Source organism: Beta vulgaris, chromosome 6, assembly GCF_026745355.1.
Source record: "Beta vulgaris subsp. vulgaris cultivar EL10 chromosome 6, EL10.2, whole genome shotgun sequence".
Classification (NCBI taxonomy): domain Eukaryota; kingdom Viridiplantae; phylum Streptophyta; class Magnoliopsida; order Caryophyllales; family Amaranthaceae; genus Beta; species Beta vulgaris.
In genome coordinates, this window is record NC_079207.1 from 57,909,269 (window position 1) to 57,934,812 (window position 25,544).

At 43.5% G+C, this 25,544-nt stretch overlaps 2 protein-coding genes and 1 non-coding gene across 3 annotated transcripts; 2 read left to right on the top strand and 1 right to left on the bottom strand.

Moving 5' to 3' along the window:
- The first annotated feature begins 887 nt into the window (after positions 1-887).
- Positions 888-1,862, top strand: LOC125498539 (uncharacterized). Its single transcript, XM_048646767.1, has one exon. The coding sequence runs from the start codon at positions 888-890 to the stop codon at positions 1,860-1,862; it is 975 nt and encodes a 324-aa protein (XP_048502724.1).
- Positions 1,863-5,848: 3,986 nt separating this feature from the next.
- Positions 5,849-5,956, bottom strand: LOC125499243 (small nucleolar RNA R71). Its single transcript, XR_007275958.1, has one exon. It is a non-coding gene; the product is annotated as a small nucleolar RNA R71 (small nucleolar RNA).
- Positions 5,957-16,024: 10,068 nt separating this feature from the next.
- On the top strand, positions 16,025-16,629 carry LOC130591730 (uncharacterized). The gene is made up of 2 exons (XM_057395537.1): positions 16,025-16,206; positions 16,277-16,629. The coding sequence occupies exons 1-2, from the start codon at positions 16,075-16,077 to the stop codon at positions 16,616-16,618; spliced, it is 474 nt and encodes a 157-aa protein (XP_057251520.1). The 5' UTR covers positions 16,025-16,074; the 3' UTR covers positions 16,619-16,629.
- Positions 16,630-25,544: the final 8,915 nt, after the last annotated feature.

Sequence of the window (25,544 nt, forward strand, 5' to 3'; positions counted from 1 at the left end):
CACCTTTGTTTATAGCTTCATACATATCATATAATCCAATAAGAACAGTTAATCAGACTTCACTCAATTCATAACAAATCTTAAGATTTTTCTTATCAATCGACCCTTTCAAAAATATTATTATTATTATTATTCTTAATCTTATCATTAATTTCTAAATGCCATTTTATAAAAATATCGCATAACGATGATAATAATAATTTTCTTAAAAAATTTCTGAAATTAATATTAATAATTTCCTAAAATGCTTTTGTAAAAGTAAGTTATTATTTTAATTGATAGCTTTTAATGAACAAAAGAGTTAAAGGAAGAAGTTGGGTTTTATACTTCTAATAATGAGTCAAAAGTTGACTTTGGGCATTTTCATTTAAGATGGAAAAACTTATTTGTTTGAAATCAGTTTTCCTTGAAGTTCTGTAAGAAAGAAAGGGGAAGGGGAGGAGAAGGTTGCGGCAGGTTGATGCAGTATACCAAGTTAAATCTCTCAGCTTAACAACCTAAGTCAGTCCAATAAAGGCCCAGGGCCCAGTAGCTATTTGTAATTCTCTTTCTGTTATTTTGGGACCAACAACACAGTTGTCATTTAGCTTATTTTGTCCTTTAGCTAGCTAGGTCAGTTGTATGAGAGTGTGTACACACCATATATATGTACTGCTGAATGAATGAATGACACAAGCCTTTTTGCTGAATCTCACAACTTTCCTAAAGAATTCTCCTGGTAGCGCTGTTGCTGCTACTCAACATGGTATCAGAGCTGTAGCTCAAACAAGGGAAGAAAAAGATGGAATTTTTCAGCAAAATCTGAAGTTAGTAGTAAGAAATCATCACTGTGAACCTCTGCAATATTTTCTTCTCAAACCAAAGCCCTTACCTTCACCCATAGAAAGATGTCAAAAGAAAAAATCAGCCTTTCAGACATAAAAAGCCCACTGTATCTTCATCCGTCAGATGGACCAAACATTGTATGCATTGAAAAGCTCCAAGGCATGACAAATTACAGAACATGGCAAAGATCCATGGAAATCAGCCTAGCAGCCAAAAGGAAGCTCGGGTTTGTGACAGGAACAGTCGTAAGAGATGGTGAAGATGCAGTGAAACAAGAGCAGTGGGATACCTGTGATAGCCTTGTAATCTCATGGTTACATGGGTCAATGACTGAAGCTGTAAAAAGATATGTGTTGTACCTCAACACTTCCAGGGCTATATGGGTCCAACTGAAGGCCAGATTTCAGGTTGCTCATGGAGCAAGAAAATACAAGCTCAGTAGAGAGCTGTATGATGTGAAGCACAATGGAGCCACGGTGAATGAATACTATACCAACATGAAGGCACTCTGGGAAGAACTGGAGTCTCTCAACAGCTTGCCACCCATCACAACTATGACTACAGAAATAAATGAGTTTGTTGCAGCCTTGAACAAACAGCAGGAAGAACAACACCTCTTTCAGTTTCTCATTGGGCTGGATGAAGAGTATGGAGCTCAAAGAAGCCAACTCCTCATGAAGTCACCCCTGCCATCTGTGGAAGAGGCTTGCTCTTCTGTGCAGCAAGAAGAAGCACATAGAGAGATTCTGAACATCTCAAAGCTGAATCTTAAGCCCTCAGCCATGTTCAATAAGACAACAAATGAGAGTGGATGCACTGAATGTGGAGGAAAGGGACACTCATCTGAAAAGTGTTGGTATGTGGTGGGGCTTCCTAAAAATCACCCTAAGCACAGGCAGCAGATGAGAAGAGAAGGCAAGGAAGGTATTGAACAGAACGCTGGAAACAGATGGAACAGGTTCAAAGGGCAAGGAACTAGAATGGCAGCCAATGCTGAACTGTCAACCCAACATGGTGAAAAGTTGCTTACCTTTTGATAAGCGCATATATTTCTATATTTTTGTCCCCTAAAATTAGTCTTATGGTTGTCTTCTATGTGTTATTTTATAATATTTATTGACTTTTATCAATAAGTAAGTTATTTATGTCCATATTATATTTTATTGAATACTTAGCTTAAATAGTGTGTTTTTTTTATTATAGGTTATTACAAGTAGACAACAAAATGAAAGTTGAAGAAAATAGTGCAAGCCCAAACCAATTACACGTGAGAAGTAAAAGGAAGCAAAATTCATCTTGTTTCTTACTTCACATCTCACGGGAAACTTCAATCAAAGAAAGTAGGAAACTTTCTTCCTTCCTTCATTCATTCATTATAGCAGAGTAAGATAAAAATTGGAGATTTTCTTATTTCTAATTCAACGACCAATTCAGTAAAGCAAAGAGAAATTGTTCCCTTAATTCAAGATTCTTCACCGAATTCAAGAGTCTAATTTAGGGAATATGGATCATATGAGATTTTTTCTTTTCATCTCTGCAAGTAATTTCCCTAAAAATGAAGATTGGGGGATTCTGAATTGGGTATATAAATCCCTAATTTTTACCACAAGAGGACACACAAGGAGAGCGACATAAATTTAGAGTTGTGAGAGCAAGGTAGTAATACAAGGAGATCCGAGGCTACGAGATTAAGGAGTATTGCAAGAGAGTGGTCGGCATTGGTGGAGAATCAAGTGCAGCGGCTGCCTTGAGTTAATCCAAATTTCATAAGTTTCTCTCTACTTTATTATTTAATTCTCTAGTTCTTGTGATTGAACTTGGTTGATATACTTGTTAATTAGATGATATTTTGGTTTCTAATTTCTGATTTTGGTGTAAGTGTTTGAACGCTGAGTTTATTCACATTTTAATATTAAGTATGGTATTTATTCAATTCATATGATCGTTGCTAGAATTAAAAGTTTAATACTTTATGCTTGTGATAGTGCACGATTACATGTATACAGTAACTAAGCTATACTAGATTTCTATTAGGCGCGGCGTTTAATAGTTATTTAGATTTGTTAACGGCTTAATATTATTGTTGTGAGCGGCTCATGGTAATTTTATTGAGTTTATGAATTGATCTGATAAAGGAAGTTTACCGGGGTTGGCAATATTTTAGCAAGATTCTAAGTTTTTAGTGAGCTTAATAACGAACTGATCGCGGCGGTAGTTCGACAACCTATTTACTAAACTTATTATTGAACTAGACCAAATGACTGGGATTACGAAACTAAGTTGTGTTTAATTTATCTATGATCGAACCTAAGTTTTGTTGCTTGTTTGTCACTTGTATATAGTAGTTTAGTATTATTATTAGTAGTTATAATTATTACAGTTATTAGTCAACACTATTCCAAACACCCCCCCATTCTATGTTCATATTAGTAAATAATGTATATATTAGTAGTCATATTCTTTATGTGCATAATAGTTTATTATTTTTGTTGTGAGTTAACTTTGAGAGTTAGGAATTTAATAATCTTCTCGTGGGATCGACCCTTTCTTACCCTTTTACTATTTGTTAATATTTTTGAAGGAATAAGATAGGTATTATAAATTATTAATTTGTATACGGTAAACGACACGTATCAAATTTTGGCGCCGTTGCCGGGGAGATTTATAAAAAATTATGTTCTTCAAAGTTAAATTGAGTTGCTATGTTTCTGTTTTAAATTTTCTTATCTAGTTATGACAAAAAAAAAACAAATAATATTTGCTATCTTGGTTTGTCTAGTCTAATTGGGTGAGTTGGCTATTTCTCATTATATAGTATGTTTCTTGATCTTTGTTTTTGCATACTATATACTTGGTTGTTTCTTTCTTGCTCATTTACTAGTTTAAATTTTGCATTTTTTTTTTAGAGGTCTTATGAAGCTACTGCTCTGTTTTTGCTTGTGTGATTTGATAATGTTCTAACTTACATCTTCATTTTGCTATAGGTTTAGTTATTCGTGCACTAGTGCTTAGACTAAATAATGTGTTATATATGCCATTGTTTATCATGTAGTTCAATTATGTGAGTTTGTATAAGTAATTGAACTTTCCATAGTTAACTGCACCACTAAAAGTTCTCTGTAGGTAAGCTATAGTAATTCATGAAAGTGACTTTTATGCTACCATAACTTTTACATTAGCAGTGACTAAGCATAATGTGTAAAAGAATATCCAATCTGCTTGTGCTCTGTTTATATATTTTCAGATGTGAACTAAAATTTTTGCTCAAGAATATGCTGAATTCTAGTCCATGGCAGATAAACTATATGTTAGATGGGTCTAATAAGTATCCCTTGTTTCTTGGCCAAATTTTTGCAAGGTATAATCTTGTTTGATTCAATTGTGCTTATTGTAAGCTAAATTTATTTTTGATCTAGTAGTGAAACATTATGAGTTGTAGATTTCTGCGACTTATGGAAGTTCTATAGAACTAATTGTCTTATTTACCTTAAAAATCTAAGGTTAAAATGAATTTATAGAAAAGAGTGGACTTTGTAATTTTGTTCTGTTGGTACTAGTACAGATCAATGTTAAATTCTCAACTCCACCTAGCTAGGTTGTTATTTATTTAATTTTTCTCTCCATGCAAATAAGATTATAGTGGGTAATGAGTAAATGAGTGTAACATGTGTTTATTTTTTTTTTTTTTTTTTTTGCTCTTAGTTCTTGCATTGAGTGTTTGGTCAGGTTTTCTAACATAATAAGTTAATAACTGTTGAGTACCACTCTTCTAAAACTAATATAAATTAAAATGAAGCATATCTTCTTACTCTCAATAGATTCATGATATAAACTGCTGCAATAACATTTTTCCTAAATGTCTGATTGTACTAATCCATAACTGATCAATCAGTTATAGTGTGGTACAAACTATAAGAAGACCCATTAGTACAAGTGACTGCAATTTCAGAGTAATGAGCGTATATCAGCTGGGAAGCATTCTCTTATGCATTTTTATTTTAGAACTTTCTGTAGTCCTTTTTTTATTTTTATTCTTGGTACTTGCAAGGGGTTTCAGTCCATAAAAAAAATTGTCACTTACACACTCTTATCTAACTAACTCATGGATCTGAGTCTGTAAGGGTGAAATGCCTAGCTTGTCATGATACATGATCATTTTCTTTTTGTATGATATGCTATATCAAATATGGAAATGATGAGATTTTTCATGCATATTTACAGTCTGTATGACATTTATCTCTTATATAGAGTTATCCCTTTCAATATATGTTCATATTATGCTTGCCATGACTTAACTTTATCAAGTTAATTTAATAGAAGTTTAGGAGACATATTAGTTTTAAGAGGTATTTACTGTGCACCAATTTCAAGTAGTCAGAAGAGTGGTATCTCATATGGTATTATGGACTTGACGACATATTATAGCCCTTAGATTGATTATATTTGGGCTTTCTTTGTTTTCTATATTCTTGATTCATGTTCCATATCTAAGACTGAATTTTTTTTGTTTACAGTACATGAACACACGCTTACGACGTGAACGAGTGTTGTTTGATCCAGAAATAGAGCGTACAACTAGAAAAACAAGGAAAGAATTCTTACAAAAACAACGGGAAGAACGTCTTTATCTTGAGAACTTATTCAAAGACGAAGAAGAAATGGGTGATGAAAGGACCTTGAAGGAGCTAGCTGCACCTAAACTGGATGATGAACCGCTTGGCATCATTTTTCCAACCTTGGAAAAACCTCTAAAGTTAAACTCAGGTTTTCTCAATCTTTTACCAAAATTCTATGGCCGTGGAGGTGAGGATCCGAATCGATTTCTTAAAGAATTTTTGGTTGTTTGTTCTTCTATGAAACCTGAAGGTATTGATCCTAATCATGTCAAACTACATTCTTTTCCATTTTCATTGTTTGACATAGCTAAAGATTGGTTGTATTCCCTTCCTCCTGGATCAATTACTACATGGGATGCACTACAAAAAGCTTTTCTAGAAAATTTCTTCCCTGCTAGTAGAATTGGATCCATTAGGAAGGAGATTTGTGGTGTGAAACAACATTCTAATGAGTCATTATATGAATATTGGGAACGTTTTAAGAGACTTTGTGCTTCTTGCCCCCAACATCAAATTAGTGACCAACTTCTTATCCAATATTTTTATGAGGGTCTTTTGGGTAACGATAAAAATATGATTGATGCGGCTAGTGGGGGTGCTTTGGTTGACAAAACACCTACACAAGCTAGACAATTAATTAGTAACATGGCCCAAAATGCTCGACAATTTGGCTCACGTAGCGATGTGAAAACAGTAAATGAAATTGACTTAACTTCTATTAAAAGTCAGTTACAGGAAAATGCACAACAAATAGCCACCCTCACTACATTGATGTCTAAGTTTGTTGGGAATGAATCTAAGGCTAAAGTCTGTGGTATTTGTTTTGATTTTTCTCACTCTACTGATGCTTGTCCTACTGTGCAATCTGAAAATGTGAATGCATTAGGAGGTTTTTCTGGTCAGCCCCAAAGAAAATATGACCCCTTTTCACCAACTTATAACGAAGGTTGGAGAGACCATCCGAACTTAAGATATGGACATAAACCTCAGTTTACTCAAGCTAATCCTCGACCTTTTGTTCATCAAAACCCCCAATCTCAACCTTCTAACCCTTCCTTAGAAGACTTAGTGAAGCAACTTACCACCCAAATTGGCCAAGTCCATAATCAAAATATTGAGTATCAAAAGAAAACTGATTCCCATCTCCAACAACTTGACACCCAGATTGGTCAAATTTGTACTTCTCTAAGTAATATAGAAAATCATGTGTCAGGGAAACTACCATCTCAACCTTTGCAAAATCCAAGTAAACAAGTTAATGCAATCTCACTAGAAAGAAGCACCATAATGGATGAGCCTTTAGGAAATTTGAATGAAGATGAAGTTAATGAAATCCAGGGAAATAGAATTCCGTTATTAGATGCAATAAAGGTGGTTCCTAAATATAGTAAACTCTTGAATGATTTTCTCACTACATCTAACAAACACAAAGGAGAAGAAGTTTTGACACCTCTTATTATACCACCACCAAAATGTGAAGACCCTGGATCATTCTCAATTCCGTGTAGGATAGGTGAGACTATTTTTCGACAATGTGTGTTAGATTTAGGATCTGCAGTAAATGTTTTGCCCTTATCTTTATATGATAAGTATAAGATGGGACCATTAAAGACTTGTAGTGAGATACTTACTATGGCTGATGGTAGTAGTGTTTGTTCTGTCGGACTATTAGAGAACATTCTCGTTCAAGTCAAGCACATGTGCTTTCTGGTTGATTTTATTGTTATCAATGTAATGCATAATTCTGAGATTTTATTAGGGAGACCATTCTTAAAGACTTCAAAAGCATTAATTGATGTTGCTCACAACTGTGTCACTCTTGAGAGCAATGGAGAAAAACTGAAATTGAATGTATTTGAACAGGATGGTTCTGACATAGAGTCAGGTGCTACTAATTATGTTGCTTATTGTCTTGCGCAGCTTGGTCCAGAAAATTTGGAGATTTTACTAGATGAGATGGTGCATGATGTCGGACTAGAGCACATGTTGATGAATGCTCTAAATAAAATCAATTTGCTAGAATGATGATAGAAGTACGTCGCGCCAACGACGTAAACTAAAGGCGCTACTTGGGAGGCAACCCATGACTGTTTTTATTTTCGTTTATATATTCATTCCTTTCTTCCTTTTAGGACCTGTTTTGCTGATTTTCTTTCTTTTCTTTCCTTTTTGATATTCACAAATTTCTTTATATCTTCATTTTAGATTGTGATGGCGACCACCTTGGAAGTCATGTTCCATGCTTACCTAGCCCTTTGGATGCACTACAAACACACCTAACTCATTGGTCCAACACATCTTTGATAGCAGTACATCCGCACGTACCAAGGCGTTGTAACCTGCTCCAGATTCATCATAAAACCACTGCTCTATTACACCTTGTATTGCTGTTGGTGATTTTCTACAGTTTTTTTGTATCATCACCACTGGACTGTCCATACTCCATACAAAGCAAATGTGGAAATCATTTGGATGATGAGCGGCCATATCACTTCAAGTTGTGTTCACGTATTGACAACCAGTTACAAGGGAGTGCTCTAGCTCACCATCAGCTCACACGTAATGCCAGAAACTTTGATATCAGAAGTGAACAGCCAGCTAAGTTCCTTAATTCTTTTTTTAATTTTTTTTTTCCTTTCTCTCTTTCTTTGCTCTCATTTTAGTTTTCCTCTCCTCTTCCATTGAGGACAATGCTCACTTTAAGTGTGGGGGATGACACATCTTGCATATGGGAAAACGTCATCTTTTAAGGGAGATTATGCCCAAATTTTGAAAGAATCAGTCTACTTTTTATTGCATATGCATAGTAGTTTTACATTTGCATTCATACATATATAACATAAACTTTAGGAAAAAATGTATATAAAAAAAAAGAGCAAAAATAAAAAAAAAATATAAAAAAAAATGTATTTTCATTTGCATTAGTTTTAGATTTTTCCACCTCTTTATTTCCTAAGGAATGGCTATTACTACAAGTTGATAAGAAACTCTAATCTAACATGTTTATAAAATAAAATTGTTTTTCCAAATAAAAGATTTTGGAATGTTTAATAATTGGAAAAGAATGACAGGACTTGAGAAGTTCATAATATCATTGTGTGTTATATCACCACATTAAGCAGAAAAAAAAAAGCCTACTATCAAATTTTTCATAACTGAACCAATATAAGCATTGTTTTCTGGTTCAAAGTCACGAAATAAACGAGCCATCATCCAAAAAAAAAAAAAACAACAAAACAATGTATTCTGCGTTTCTCTGAGATTAGTAGAGCAGTTGTGTTATAAACATGGATTTTTATCGCAATATTTCTTTGATTAATATGTTGAAATGTTTCATACTTGAAGGCTCTGCGTACCAATGTCTGGGTTTTAAAAAAAAAAAAAGAAAACAAAAAGAAAGAGATGAACCCAGTCATGTACGTGTGGTGCTTCTATCTTTGCTCGAGTAGTTCGAGTTAGTAGATCCGTAGGGGTATTTTAAAACCTAGTGCCTTGGGCCAATTGGACCGGGAGAAAAGAAAAAGTGTGCAATTATTGTGAAGTTATATTGGTGCTACTGGCTACTGATATATATTATATCTGCTCTTACTTTTCTGCTCTGCTATTCTTAGAGTTTTACCACTACATACCCAAAAACACTCTTCCGTCTTCAAACCTTGGCCCCTTTACATCCTTATTCTGAACCTTGATGATCTTTTGAGTTACTTTCATACTCTTTTGGCATGATCTATTATGAATTTTGATGGTAAAGTCGTTCGAAAGCCAAAGTTAACATTCCTACTAACAATTTCTCCAAATGTTTTTCTCATGACTAACTTTAAAATGTTTTAGTTTCTTATCTTGTGCTTATTTAATTTAGTTATTTCCAATAAAGAAAATTGAGGTTGAATATTAGTCTTACATTTAGTATTAGATTGCATATAGTTCTCTATTGATAATATTTTGATCGAGGGCGATCAAAAGCTAAGTGTAGGGGAATTTGATAAGCGCATATATTTCTATATTTTTGTCCCCTAAAATTAGTCTTATGGTTGTCTTCTATGTGTTATTTTATAATATTTATTGACTTTTATCAATAAGTAAGTTATTTATGTCCATATTATATTTTATTGAATACTTAGCTTAAATAGTGTGTTTTTTTTATTATAGGTTATTACAAGTAGACAACAAAATGAAAGTTGAAGAAAATAGTGCAAGCCCAAACCAATTACACGTGAGAAGTAAAAGGAAGCAAAATTCATCTTGTTTCTTACTTCACATCTCACGGGAAACTTCAATCAAAGAAAGTAGGAAACTTTCTTCCTTCCTTCATTCATTCATTATAGCAGAGTAAGATAAAAATTGGAGATTTTCTTATTTCTAATTCAACGACCAATTCAGTAAAGCAAAGAGAAATTGTTCCCTTAATTCAAGATTCTTCACCGAATTCAAGAGTCTAATTTAGGGAATATGGATCATATGAGATTTTTTCTTTTCATCTCTGCAAGTAATTTCCCTAAAAATGAAGATTGGGGGATTCTGAATTGGGTATATAAATCCCTAATTTTTACCACAAGAGGACACACAAGGAGAGCGACATAAATTTAGAGTTGTGAGAGCAAGGTAGTAATACAAGGAGATCCGAGGCTACGAGATTAAGGAGTATTGCAAGAGAGTGGTCGGCATTGGTGGAGAATCAAGTGCAGCGGCTGCCTTGAGTTAATCCAAATTTCATAAGTTTCTCTCTACTTTATTATTTAATTCTCTAGTTCTTGTGATTGAACTTGGTTGATATACTTGTTAATTAGATGATATTTTGGTTTCTAATTTCTGATTTTGGTGTAAGTGTTTGAACGCTGAGTTTATTCACATTTTAATATTAAGTATGGTATTTATTCAATTCATATGATCGTTGCTAGAATTAAAAGTTTAATACTTTATGCTTGTGATAGTGCACGATTACATGTATACAGTAACTAAGCTATACTAGATTTCTATTAGGCGCGGCGTTTAATAGTTATTTAGATTTGTTAACGGCTTAATATTATTGTTGTGAGCGGCTCATGGTAATTTTATTGAGTTTATGAATTGATCTGATAAAGGAAGTTTACCGGGGTTGGCAATATTTTAGCAAGATTCTAAGTTTTTAGTGAGCTTAATAACGAACTGATCGCGGCGGTAGTTCGACAACCTATTTACTAAACTTATTATTGAACTAGACCAAATGACTGGGATTACGAAACTAAGTTGTGTTTAATTTATCTATGATCGAACCTAAGTTTTGTTGGTTGCTTGTTTGTCACTTGTATATAGTAGTTTAGTATTATTATTAGTAGTTATAATTATTACAGTTATTAGTCAACACTATTCCAAACACCCCCCCATTCTATGTTCATATTAGTAAATAATGTATATATTAGTAGTCATATTCTTTATGTGCATAATAGTTTATTATTTTTGTTGTGAGTTAACTTTGAGAGTTAGGAATTTAATAATCTTCTCGTGGGATCGACCCTTTCTTACCCTTTTACTATTTGTTAATATTTTTGAAGGAATAAGATAGGTATTATAAATTATTAATTTGTATACGGTAAACGACACGTATCACCTTTGCTCAGATAGAACAACTCTTGAAGCTGATACCTTCATCTTCTGGTGGTGGAAAGAACAGCTCAGACACAGAAGAAGAACTGGAGAGTGGATTTGCAGGTATGGTTACTTGTTGCAATGTCACTGCTAGCTTGACTCACTGGATCATAGATTCAGGAGCATCTAATCACATGACCTCTGATGTTGGAAACCTTATTAAACCTGTTGAGGCTAATGACAAACCATGCATAAACCTGCCAAATGGCAAAATTGTTGGCATATCTCATGTGGGTAATGTGGCTTTGAAAACAAACTGAACCTAAAAAATATCCTGTGTGTTCCCTCCTTTAGACACAACCTGTTATTTGTCAACAAGTTGGTTCAACATGATGGTTGCAACGTAACTTTCTACCCTGGTTATTGCATAATTCAGGACTCAGTTACACAGACTGTTAAAGGTGTAGGAAAAGCACAAGGTGGATTGTACTACCTGGTGAATGCCCCTATTGGTGAAGTGCACAGCAGAAGAAGTGTGGATGATAAACTCACGAAAGAAGTTGTCAGAAGAAGTGATGAGCATATGAGTGCAAATCATGTAGCTAGACAACATAACAGTTGTGTAATGTGGCACAATAGGCTAGGACATGCTCCTTTGAGCAAACTTAAACTCATTGGCTGTGTAAAGAATTATTCCAATATATCTGAATCTATGTGCATTACATGTCCCATGGCTAAATTTGCAAAATTACCTTACAGTGTTGGTAGGAATGTTACTGGTTGTGCTTTTGAACTTGTGCATATGGATGCATGGGGCCCATATAGGATATATACAGGTGGAAAATACAGGTATTTCATCACAATTGTGGATGATTTCTCAAGAGCAACTTGGGCATACCTTGTTTAATACAAATCTGATACTTATGCAGTGATTGATATGTTCATTAATTTTGTCAAAACTCAATTTGGAGTTGATGTGAAGAAAATAAGGTCAGATAATGCATTGGAGTTTGATGATGTGAAGTTTAGACAACTGTTTGCTCATAAAGGTATTGTCCATCAAACTTCCTGTGTGAACAGACCACAACAAAATGGAAGAGTGGAGAGAAAGCATAGTGTTTCTGTCTAGAAATTAAGGGTTCCGATTCCTTTGCTTAGGGAGTACCGGGTCAGATTCGAATGTCCTGAGTTCAAAGTCCGTACGCCGGAATCCTGCAAAAGTAACGGTTAGACTGCCCCGGGGGTTGTTCCGGGATCGCCTTTCCGACGCTCAAGTCAGTGATCAAGCTTAGAGAGATAAAGTCTAGAGAGAGATGCTCTGGTTTGTTAGGTAAGAATTCAATACCTTCTCATTGATGAGGGGGTTGAGTATTTATAGTGTTGGGGATATCCCAACTGTAGGCTAGCTGGGGGGCACTGACAGCTGGAATGCACCATCACAGGTGGGACCCACTGGAGGTTCTAAGACCATTATTGGGCTGGATTATCCCTGGTAAGCCCAACCCAGGAAATAAGCCCAAACAATTAGCCCCACGCCAGGAGTGGGAAATATCGAGGCCTTGCTGAAATATTTCCCGTTCGTGGCGGAACCTAGACAGTTTGGAACCTAGGTGGCCCTGCTTCTTAGGCCGGAAAGGAGGGCACGTGCCGACCCAGTCTCCTCAAGGAGGAGGGGTGGCTAGAGTGCCGACCCGGTCTCCTCGAGGAGGAGGGTGGCTTGAGTGCCGACCCGGTCTCCTAAAGGAGAGGGGTGGCTCGAGTGCCGACCCGGTCTCCCTTAGGAGAGGGGTGGCTTGAGTGCCGACCCGGTCTCCTAAAGGAGAGGGGTGGCTTGAGGGCCGACCCGGTCTCCTCAAGGAGAGGGGTCTTGAGTGCCGACCCGGTCTCCTTAGGAGAGGGGTGGCTTGAGTGCCGACCCGGACTCCTCAAGGAGAGGGGTGGCTTGAGTGCCGACCCGGTCTTCCTTAGGAGAGGGGTGGCTTGAGCGCCGACCCGGTCTTCCTTAGGAGAGGGGTGGCTTGAGTGCCGACCCGGTCTTCCTTAGGAGAGGGGTGGCTTGAGTGCCGACCCGGTCTCCTCAAGGAGAGGGATGGCTTGAGTGCCGACTCGGTCTCCCTTAGGAGAGGTGCGATTAGTTTACGGCTCGGCCTAGGGACCAATGAGCCCCATGGTTGTCCGAGCCGGTATCGTTGTTAGGCTGAGCCGGATGGACGCGGCTCGGATGAGGGGCCAATGAGCCCCACGCTTGTCCGAGTCGGTGCCTGCTCTCGCTAAGTCAATCTGGGACTTAGGAGACTTACTCAACCAAGGAGGAGTGCCTCCAAGGGCCGAGCTGGGTGGACGCGGCTCGGATGAGGGGCCAATGAGCCCCATGCTTGTCCGAGCCGGTGCCTGCTCTCGCTAAGTCAATCTGGGACTTAGGAGACTTACTCAACCAAGGAGGAGTGCCTCCAAGGGCCGAGCTGGGTGGACGCGGCTCGGATGAGGGGCCAATGAGCCCCATGCTTGTCCGAGCCGGTGCCTGCTCTCGCTAAGTCAATCTGGGACTTAGGAGACTTACTCAACCAAGGAGGAGTGCCTCCAAGGGCCGAGCTGGGTGGACGCGGCTCGGATGAGGGGCCATTGAGCCCCATGCTTGTCCGAGCCGGTGCCTGCTCTCGCTAAGTCAATCTGGGACTTAGGAGACTTACTCAACCAAGGAGGAGTGCCTCCAAGGGCCGAGCTGGTGGACGCGGCTCGGATGAGGGGCCAATGAGCCCCATGCTTGTTCGAGCCGGTGCCTGCTCTCGCTAAGTCGATCTGGGACTTAGGAGACTTACTCAACCAAGGAGGAGTGCCTCCAAGGGCCGAGCTGGTGGACGCGGCTCGGATGAGGGGCCAATGAGCCCCATGCTTGTCCGAGCCGGTGCCTAAGGTTTTGGACCACTGGCTGAGGTGACCGAGTGGGTAACCTTGAGCTGATGAACTGGTAATATTGAGCTGGTGAACTTAATAGTTTCTTGGGAACCCAAGTGCCACGTGGCAACGGGGGATTATTGGGGTGCTTGAAAACATGATGGCGATTCAACTTCTGGTTATTTATGACTTTTGTGACGATTGATATTCCGAGGGGTTGTGCCTTTTGAACAGTTTTGGGGCAGTTGGGAGGCCCATTAAGGGGCTGAAGACACAAGGCCCGGTCCAAGATGTGACGTGGCACGCGGAGATCGAGGATTCTGCCTATAAGTAGGAGAGAGGGGAGAGATTTTTGTCACTTTTACAATTCTCTCTCTCTCTCTCTAAATTTGAGTTTTCTGCTCTCTCTCTCTCTACTTTAGAGCATTTTCTCTCTCTAAGTCCGAGCCCCATCTTCTTCGTCCGACCAGGTACGCCTTTGTTTTGCTTTTTTACTAAGTTTTTCTTCTCTTTCTTTTAATAAAATCGGCCGACCCCCTTCTGTTGATAAATAATGGGGAGCTCGTCCGAGTCAGTGACACCCCCTCCCTCACCTCCTTATAATTTAGCCGAGGAAGTGAGGGTATGGGAATGGTTTTGGTGTCAACTTTAATAAGTTGCCCGGATCCCTCGCGGCCTGAGGCGCTTTCCCTCCCAAGTACTCCTTCGCAAGCCGAGGAGGAGGAGGCCGAGGGTACCATCCCCCTACCCTGGGAGGTGTCCCTGGCCTATCCTTCTTCGAGGAGTTACTTAGACAAATATTTGTCTGATGGTGTAGTTAGGATAGCTATGCCAGGAGAGGAAGGCGAAGCTTCTACATCGGGTCGGTTCGCGTATCCGAGATCGACCCAAAGGCGGTCCGGGCGCAAAATTTCCACTTCCATCTTTAATAAAGGCCTTATTGGAGGATGCCCGAGGCCAAGCAGCGAAGTTCCAAATAAAGGACCCCTACATACTGGTCCGACCCGATGCTAGCCATACAATCTTGTCTCCGCCGCCCGGGTGCACGGCGTTTTACTATAAGGCCATGGAACTAGGCTTAAGATTCCCGCTGACCCTTTCGAGAAGACATCCTGAACGCCTACACCTGTGCTTGGGTCAGCTCTCCCCAAACTCTTGGGGCGGGATCTTAGCGGTTCAGGTGATCTGTAACATCATCGGTGTCAAGCCGACCCTGACCCTTTGGCGGCATATGTACAAATTGTTCGAAATGCCAGCCGGGGACCATGGTCCGGGCTGGTGGTGTTTTCAGGCTCGGCGGGGCTATCGTACAGTTCTTGATCTCCCCACTTCTCAGAAGGGGTTCCGCCGAGGATTCGCCTTTGTTACTATGGTGGGGAATGGGGCATCCCCACCGTGCCCCCGTCATCCGAGCCAAACCACTGTTTGAACTCAAGGTGCCAGAGCTATCCGACGAGGAAGCCTGGCCGCATCTACTTTCAACTGGAGGCTAAGATAGTCGATGGTGGCGAGGTGTTCGTAGCGGGGAACTGGCTCCCGAGCTGCAAAATGTTCAAGAACGAGCACTTCCTCGCCGCATTCGGCCTTGAGTCTGGCCTTTCCCAAGGGTAATTCGGCAAAGGGGTCCGGTTGACTTATATTTATGCTTGCTTTGATATTTTGCTCTAACTCTTTTTCCTTTTGCAGAAGGCCTCCCTAGCCTTTCTCAAAGAGACCGACTCAGAGATGGCGAACGATTGAACCTCCGCTGCACTGAAGCGGCTCGGATTAGGGCCGAGATGAAGGCCAACAAGATTAACAAGCCGTCTAAGCCAAAAGTGAGAACCCTTTTCTCCGACCCGGTTTGCTTTAGTTTTTCATGTTTCTCACCAACTTTTAATGTGCTTTGCAGGATCCTTCCAACCCTAAGCCGAGAAGCGCAAGGAGCGCACTGAAGAGAGGGTGGAAATGACGGAAAAGGCCTTGGCGAAGGCCCGAGCCGAGCAGGAGGCCTCGGCCAAGAAGGCAAGGCAAGAGCCTTCTGTTGAGGTGAACAGCCCCCGCCGGCTTCTGGGATGAGGGGACACACATTTCCCTTCACCCAGAGGATTTCGAGCCGGTGCGAAGTCCGAGCAGTCAGGGGACCTCGCACACCGAGCAGACCTTATCCGAGGCGCCGGTCCCCTTTACTCAAATGTCCAAGACGGACAAGAAAGAACGGATTGCCAGTGCCCTGGAAATACTGGTTACCCAAACCGACCGAGATCATATCAACGCGGTGAATGGGAGAAACGAATCGAGCGAACTCTTTCGCTCCTGGATGGATGTAAGTACCTTAGCCTTACTCCTCCTTTTACTTTTTCATTTTTATTTTCTAACTTGTCTTTGTTTTGCAGTTTTCCATCCGGATGACCAAGGTAGCCGAGGACCGGCTCACACTGGTGCAGGAGGTTCAGAGCCTGAAGGAGGCGGCTCGGAAGCACTTCGAGAGGTCTACCAGGCCAAGGAAGCTAAGCGTCTGGCCGAGCTCCGCTTGGAGGAAGCCAACAAAAAGATTGATGATGGCGAGGCGACCTGGAAGCAAGAGAGGGAGGATTGGCAGGTCGAAAGGACCAACCTTACTCTTGCCAAAGACAACGCTGAGTCCGCCAAAGCTACGGCCGAGACCAAGCAGGCTCAGGCCGAGAAGGACTTGGAAGAGGTCCGGCTCAAACTCTCCTCGGCCGAGGCTCAACTGAAGGAAGCCCAAGCGGCCGTTTCTCGTTCTCAGGGGAATGGTTCAACGCCTGGCAGAAGTCGGACGACTGTACCGATTTCTGCGCCGACGTGGGCCATCTTCCCATAAGATGGGCGAGGACGAGGCGCTTGCTAGGCTTAAGGTAGCCTTGCTGATTCCTGTCCCGAGGCCGACTGGAATTCAGTCTGGTCTCGCTACCAGGATTGGCGAGCCGACGCTGAGAGATTAAGGCCAAGTGGCTGAAGAGATGAGCTCGGACAGCGACTCTGATGATGAAGAGAGAAGATGCTGGTAGCACCGAGCCACCTCCACCAGAGCAACCTGCCGCCGGTCCTTCTCTTAGCTTCTTAGGATTTTTTTTTAGCTTTGGCCTTGTCGGCCTTTTAGCTTTTCTGCTTTCGACCCTATGCTTTTGTAAACTTTTGGTTGTATTTTACAACTTTTGATCAATTGGAATACAACTACTATTTTGCAACTCGTCATTTGTCGCATATTTTTGTTATTTGCAATATTACAACATTCAATAGACAATAAACTGGTTAAGTTTTGCTTGCCTTTTTGTTCACAATAATTAGACTGGTTAAGTCTCTTTTCATTTCTGGGGAGAAACCGACTTGGTACATGGACTGGTTAAGTCCGAGTTACAATTTGATTTGCTTGCTAAACCGACCAGGTATGCTGGCCTTACATCATGCCCCTAGTGCAAGTAACGAAAAAAGAAGTTATACATAGAATCTTTTGAGATTGTCTAGGTTCCAAGGCCGAGCCAGGGGACCCCTTCGGGAGTTCGAGTCGGAAGTCCCTGGCTTGATGATTTCTGTAACCTTGTAAGGGCCGTCCCAATTTGCCCCCAACTTCCCTTTGAGATGGGAAAGTCCGGTGGCTTCGACCTTTCGGACGACCCAGTCGCCTAGACTGATTGGCCGAGGCTTTACTCGCCGTTAAAGTGCCTGTGATTCTTTGCTTGTACCGGATGGCTTGTAGCAAAGCATTGCCTCGGGTTTCTGGCAATAGGTCTAAGTTGAGGGCTTTTCTTCTTCATTTTGGTCGAACTCATAGAATGTCATCCGAGGAGGGGATTCCCACCTCGACCGAAAGGACAGCTCGCTTTCATAAACCAAGCCGAAAGGAGAGTGCCCCGTGGCTTCTTTCACCGTTGTTCGAGCCGACCAGAGTACTCCGGTAGGTCGTCTACCCATGCCCCTTTAGCTGCATCAAGGGATTCTTGATACCTTTAGGACAATTTTATTAGCCGACTCGGCTTGCCCTTGGTCTGAGGGCGGGAGACGCCGAAACCTTGTTTGAATGCCGAACCGGGCACAATATCTCGAGTCGGCCCCTGTTGAACTGTCGGCCATTGTCTGATACCAAGGCTCTTGGAATTCCGAACCGGGTAATGATATTCCTCCATATGAACAATGAACCTGCTTGTCAGTAATTGACGCCAGTGGCTCGGCTTCGTCCACTTGGTGAAGTAATCAATAGCCACAATTAGGAACTTCCTTTGCCCAGAAGCGGGGAAAAGGTCCGAGCAGGTCCATGCCCCACTTGTCGAAGGCAGGACTGCTTGAATGTGGTAGGGGAGTGGCAGGCGCCCTTGGATGTCCGAGTGAATCTGGCAGGAGGGACACCGTCGGACTAAGTCCGAGGCATCAGCTTTCAAGTAGGCCAATAGTACCCTGCTCTTAGTGCCTTTCCGGCTATAGTTCGACCCCCTTGATGGCTTCCGCAGGCTCCTTGGTGTATTTCCCGGAGGACATAATTTCCTTCCTCGGGAGTTATACATTTGAGGAGGGGATGAGTGAAAGACTTTTTGTAGAGCTGCCTTTCATGCCAAAGGAACCAACCTGACTTGCGTTTAATCCGGTCGGCTTCTTTAGGATCACTGGGTAAGGTCCCGTCTCGCAGGTATTCCACAATTTCACCCATCCAGCTTGAGGATCGATTGAGTACGAGCTGCTCCTTGGCATTTATGCTAGGTCCTTCAACACTTCCCAAGTATGGTTCTGGGGGCCGACCCTCAGCAGAACTAGCCATCCGAGCCAGTGCATCAGCTGCTGATTTTCCGAGCGAGGAATGTGGTAATCCGGAATCCGGACAACCTTGCAATGACAGCTCGGGCTTTGGCCAAGTACATCCTCATGTTGTCCTCCTTGGCCTCATAGTCTCCGGAAATCTGACCCACTATGAGTTGTGAGTCGGACTTGGCTATGATTGAGGTTGCCCCAGCTAGGATGCATAGCTGTATTCCGAGGATGAGAGCCTCATACTCGGCTTCATTGTTAGATCCGAGAAATTCGAACTTAACAGCATATTCAATTTTTTCTCCGACCGGGGGTTGATGACCAACCGGCTCCACAACCACTCTTTGTGGATGACCATCAACAAGCAATTCCCACTCCTCTTGCGAACCGACCGGGGGTCGAGTTGCGCATTCAGTGATGAAGTCAGCGAGTGCTTGGGCCTTGATGGCTCTTCGGGGCTCGAACTCGAGCCCAAAATCTGCTAACTGGTCTGCCCAATCACTCATCCGACTCGAGTGATTTCTATTTTCAATAAGCTTCCGGAGTGGTTGTCCGGTTAGGACTTTGATGGGTGTGCTTGAAAATAGGGCTTGAGCTTCCGGCTCGCCATCACCAAGGCAAAGACCATTTTCTCAACATCGCTGTACTTCGCCTCGGCCCCCCTATAGGCGTGGCTGATGAAGTACACGGATGTTGCTTTCCTTCTCGCTCGGCTATCAGGACGGCGCTAAGAGCGTAGTCCGAGACAGCCAAGTAGATAAACAGGGGTTCCCCCGGCAAGGGGGAGATCAGTTTGGGCAAAGATGCCAAGTGATTCTTGAGGTCAGCGAAGGCTTGCTCGGCTTCGTCTCCCATGCGAACTCTTTTCGCTTCAGGGCCTTGAAGAACAACAAGCTTTTATCGGCCGACCGGGAGAGGAACCGACCGAGTGCCGCTAAGCAGCCGGTTAGGCGCTGTACTTCCCGAACATTCCGAGGCGATTTCATTTCTAAGACCGCTTTGATTTTGTCCGGGTTGGCCTCTATACCTCTCTCATCTACTAGAAATCCGAGGCACTTTCCCCCTTTAACCCGAAGACGCATTTTTTAGGGTTGAGCATCATTCGGTATTTCCTTAGGGTGCTCAGCGTTTCTTTCAGATCTCAGGATGATCCGACTGGGCCTTGCTTTTGACTATCATATCGTCAACGTATACCTCAATGTTCCGACCCAATTGGTCGCTGAAGATTTTGTTGACGGTACGCTGATATGTTGCCCCGGCATTTTTGAGGCCGAACGGCATCATTTTGTAGCAGTAGACACCCTGAGGAGTGATGAACGCTGTATGAACCCTATCCTTCTCGGCCATGGGAATTTGATGATAGCCGGCATTTGCATCCATGAAGCTGAGAAGGGCGTGCCCTGCCGTTGAATCGACCAGCCTATCGATCTTTGGCAAGGGTGATTGTCTTTTGGGCAGGCTTTGTTTAAGTCGGTGAATCGACACACATTCGCCATGCCCCACTCGGCTTTTTGACCAAACCACTTGGCCAGCCATTCCGAGTATTGACACTCTTCTATGAAACCCGCTTCGAGCAGCTTCTTGACTTCTGCTGCTGCCGCGGCGCATTTCTTTCGGGACCTTGGTGCCTGAGCTTCTGCTTGATAGGTCTGAACCCCTCTTTGATGTTAAGCTCATGGCACATGATTTTCGGGTCGAGCCCCGGCATTTCTGTGGCCTCATAGGCAAAGACATCTTGGTACTCCGTGAGCACTTGGATGATATCTTGCCTTGTTTGGGGGTCCATGGCCTTGCCTACCCTGACAGTCCGACCGGGGTCCTGGCCGATCGCGACTTCTTCGTCCTCTCGGCTGGTGAGGACGTTCGTATTGCTTGGGGTTTTCAGTTATGTACACCCCGAGGCTCGTTGAGGGCTGACCCCCTTCATATTTTCTTTTTTTCGAGTCCTTTTGGACGTCGTTGTCCGAGTCCTTTTGGACGTCGGTATTTTTGAGGCTATTCACATAGCACTCTCTTGCGGCCTGTTGGTCGCCTTGAATTTTTCCTACCTTCCCGTCATCAGTCTCAAACTGCAAGAGGAGTGGTAGGTGGAGATGGCGGCCTTGGCCTTGTTTAGCATGGGCCTCCCCATTATTATGTTGTAAGGCAAAGGGATGTCTACCACCAAGAAGTCGATCGGTAGGCTTCTCCCCTTACCCTTTTCACCCATCCGAGTGGGTAATTTTATTGATCCGACCGGGTGGACAGAGTTGCCCCCGAAGCCTATGAGCGGCTGAGCCATGGGGGTAACATCCCGTTCGGTGTACTTCAGCTTTTTGAGGCAGTCAAGGGTGATTATATCAGCGGATGAGCCGCTATCCACCAATACCCTCTTCACCTTTGTATTCGCTACCTTGAGCTCGATGACAAGGGGTCGTCGTGCGGAACACGCAACGTCCGACTAGGTTCCCCAAATGTCATGACGGGGCAGCTAGCTCGGGGGAGCTGAACATCAAGCACCTGATGTTTAAGGTTCTGGAGGTGAGCCTTGCGCGCTCGGCCGGTTAGGCCTCCCGACGCAAATCCTCCAGCGATGACACCAATGAAGCCTTCGGTGTCCCCACTGTTCGACTGACCCACCTTTTGCTTTCCCTTTTCCTCGCTCGAACGCTTGAGGTAGTGGTTGAGCTTGCCCTGGTCGGCCAGACCGTTCAAGGATTTCTTGAGCTCCCGACAGTCATTGGTGGTGTGACCACATTCCTTGTGGTAGTCACACCACAAACTTTTGTCCCTCCGAGACGATGACGTCCGGATGGGCGTTGGCCTGGGAAGCCAATTTTTGTCCCGGATGCCAAAGTAGATTTCCTTCCGGTTTTTATGAATCGGGGGTCGTTGCCATTATCAGTGAGCCGATCCCCTCGGCCCCCTGTTCTTTGATGCTTAGGCTGACCCGCGTGATTCCCTTCATCCTTCCTTTTCTTGCCAACCTCGTCCGAGTAACGGCAGATATCCGTTGCTTGGATGAATCTTTGGCCCGAGCCATGGCTTCCGAGTAAGTTTTGACTTCATTCTCGGCAATGACCATCTGAGCCGACCCGGTTGGAGGCCGGACATGAGGGCAGCGAAGGCTCAGCGTCCTGTAGGTCGGTTATTTTAGAGACTCTTCGTTGAACCTCTTGATGTAGTCCGACAAGGATTCATTCTTGTCTTGCTTCACCCCCATGAGGTGAAGGCTGGTTTTTCTTTGCCTCTTTCCCGCTACGAACTGATGGATGAAGAGGTGCTCCAATATGGCGAAGTCAGTGATGACCCCCGCCGGCAGTTCTTGGAACCAATTCAGAGCCAACCCTCTAAGGGTGGTAGGGAAGAAGCGGCACCAAGTGGCCTCGCAGCTTGTCTGCACGCTCATTTGAGCCTTGTAACTAGCCATATGATCATCTGGGTCGGTTAGGCCCGCAAAGGCTCGATCAGGGGGTTTTAATTTTACCCGGAGGTTGGGTCCCTAGGATTTCCTGACTGAAGGGGATCAGGAACTTGAGCCCTCCTCCAGCTAGCCTAGGGGCTGAGAATGAGCCGAGTCCCCTTGGCCCTCTCGGTCATTTGCTTTCTTCCTGAGGAACTCCCGAGCGTCATAGCCTTGGCTGAGGCGCTTCTTGTTGTTAAGGAATTCCGGGCATCTTGGGGTTTCCGACCCGCACCCCCCCTTGGGGATTTAGATACATGGGTCTCTGCATGCTGACGGGCCGACCCTGTCGCGCGACTTTTTCCTTTCCCGGTGGCTCGGGTCTCTCGCATCGGACCGTGGCCGGCTAGGCTGCGGGTCTCGATTAGAACGAGAGTTGTCCCTCTGAGAGCGGACGACCGTGCGCTCCCGGGTCATGCTGATTGAGCGGGACGACTTGTTGTGGTGCCTCTGCTGAAGCATGGCCATCATGTCCATCATACCCTTTTGGAATGTCTCCTGGAGCTGAGCCGTGATAAGGGCCAGGTCAGACGCGAAGAGCGGCTGAGGCTCCACATGCTGGATATGCTGGGATACTAACCGAGGGTCCAAAGTTTGGACGGTAGGTGACCTCCGAGCCGGTGAAGGAGTCCGCTCGGCCTCCCGGTTATGCGCAGGCGAATGACCTCGCTCCGGTCGGGGATTGGGGATCCCGATTATGTGCGGGCGAGTGGCCTCTCTCTGGCCGAGAGACCTGTCGGAGGCTGGCTTGCCGCGAGTGTTTTTGGTTGGTGCCATGGTCAATTGGGCGTTCTGAGCTGAGTAGCTGAATGAATTAATCTGAGTGAGTGGTGGCGAAGTAATTTTTGTACTTTCCCCACAGACGGCGCCAAACTGTTTCTGTCTAGAATTAAGGGTTCCGATTCCTTTGCTTAGGGAGTACCGGGTCAGATTCGAATGTCCTGAGTTCAAAGTCCGTACGTCGGAATCCTGCAAAAGTAACGGTTAGACTGCCCCGGGGGTTGTTCCGGGATCGCCTCTCCGACGCTCAAGTCAGTGATCAAGCTTAGAGAGATAAAGTCTAGAGAGAGATGCTCTGGTTTGTTAGGTAAGAATTCAATACCTTCTCATTGATGAGGGGGTTGAGTATTTATAGTGTTGGGGATATCCCAACTGTAGGCTAGCTGGGGGGCACTGACAGCTGGAATGCACCATCACAGGTGGGACCCACTGGAGGTTCTAAGACCATTATTGGGCTGGATTATCCCTGGTAAGCCCAACCCAGGAAATAAGCCCAAACACATAGGAATGTGCTGGAAATGGCTCGAGCCCTGAGAATGCAATCAGGTCTACCCCTCAAATATTGGGGGGACTGTGTGCTTACAGCAGTGTACCTTATAAACAGGTTACCATTCCCAGTGATACAAAATCACACTCCTTTTGAGAAGTTGTTCAATAAGAAACCCACCTACTCCAATCTCAGATCTTTTGGATGCTTGGCCATGGCCAGCAATCCTGAAAGAACAACAGATAAGTTTGCTGCTAAGGGAGTTCCCTGCATCTTCTTGGGCTATCCCAACTCACAGAAAGGCTATAAGCTCCTCAACCTGATCACCAACAGGTGCTTTGTTACAAGGGATGTGAAATTTCATGAGCACATTTTCCCTTGCAACAAAGCTGCATCCCATTACTACCATCCTACACCAGTCCACATGGAACCTCAACCCACAGCCTCACCTCCAGCACCTGGTAGCTATGATGACATTCCCTTGGAATGGGAAGAAGAACCAGAAACCCAAACACCATCCCCTGAACCTGAGTCAGAAACCCAGACCTGCATCATGAGAGATGCCCCTGTGCTGCCCAGAAGATCCACAAGGTCACATAAGCCCCCTGAATGGCTGAGTGACTATGTGACCCACACAAAAACAGACCCAACAGTATGTGCAACCTCACTTCCATGCCTTCCTAGCCCAAATCATTGAAACACAAGACCCTAAACACTTCAAGGCTGCTGTACAACAACAAAACTGGGTTGATGCTATGAATGCTGAAATCCAAGCCCTTGAAGCAAACCACACCTGGACCCTCACTAACCTTCCTGCAGGAAAGAGAACCATAGGGTGCAAGTGGTTGTACAAGACCAAATGCAACCCTAATGGAACCATAGAGATACACAAGGCCAGACTTGTGGTACTGGGGTGCAAACAAAGAGAAGGTATTGATTATGAGCAAACCTTTGCTCCTGTGGCTAAGCTCACTACTAAGAGAGCCCTGCTAGCTGTGGCTGCTAGAGAAGATTGGTATATGTACCAAATGGATGTCAAGAATGCGTTTTTACATGGAGATTTGCTAGAAAATGTTTACATGAAGATACCAACTGGCTATCAAGGTCCAGGCAAACCTGTGATAGTTGGTCAGGGGGGAGCACCCTTATGCTGAACATTATCCTCACCAAGTTTGCAAGTTGAACAAGTCCCTCTATGGACTTAAATAGGCCCCTAGACAGTGGTTTGCTAAACTGTCAGGAGCCTTGAAACCTATGGCTTTACACAATCTAAAGCTGACTACTCCCTGTTCACTAAGCTAAGAGGCACTCACTTTGTAGCTGTGCTGATCTATGTGGATGACCTCTTGGTGGCAGGCAACAACCAAACCTTTATAGATGAAGTCAAACACATACTGGCCCAGCAGTTTCACATGAAAGACTTAGGAAGTCTGAGCTACTTCCTAGGTATAGAAGTGGATAGATCTCCCCAGGGCATCTTCATATCCCAGAAAAAATATGTCCTTGACTTCCTACAAGAATTCAATCTACATTAAGCTAAACCTCTCAAACTTCCCCTTGACTCTCAAACTAAACTCACTCATGATTTGGGAGACACTCTGCCAGACCCTACTCCTTACCAACACCTCATAGGAAAACTCATCTACCTCACCATAACTCGTCCAGATATAGCCTTCACTGTCCACACACTCAGCAAATTTATGCAAAAACCAACTACTGGCCATATGCAAGTTGCAAAAAGGGTTTTGAGGTACCTGGTAGGTTCTCCAGGCCAAGGAATACTCTTCACAACCAAGTCCTCAGCTATCTTGACTGCCTATAGTGACAGTGATTGGGCAGGCTTTCTAAATTCAAGAAAATCAACCACGAGATTCTGCATACTTCTTGGTGATTCACTCATTTCATGGAAAACCAAAAAACAGCAAGTGGTGGCACGCTCTACAGCTGAAGCAGAATACAGAGCCATGGCTCTAACTACCTGTGAGGTGATCACCTGGTTAACCCAACTTCTGAAAGAACTAGGTGTGAAGTCCATGGCTCCCATCCTACTAAGTGTGACAATCAGGCAGCCATTTCTATTGCTCTCAACCCCGTTCACCATGAAAAAACCAAACATGTGGAGGTTGACTGCCATTTCATTCGAGACAAAGTCACTCAAGTTAAATCTCTAAGCTTAACAACCTAAGTCAGTCCA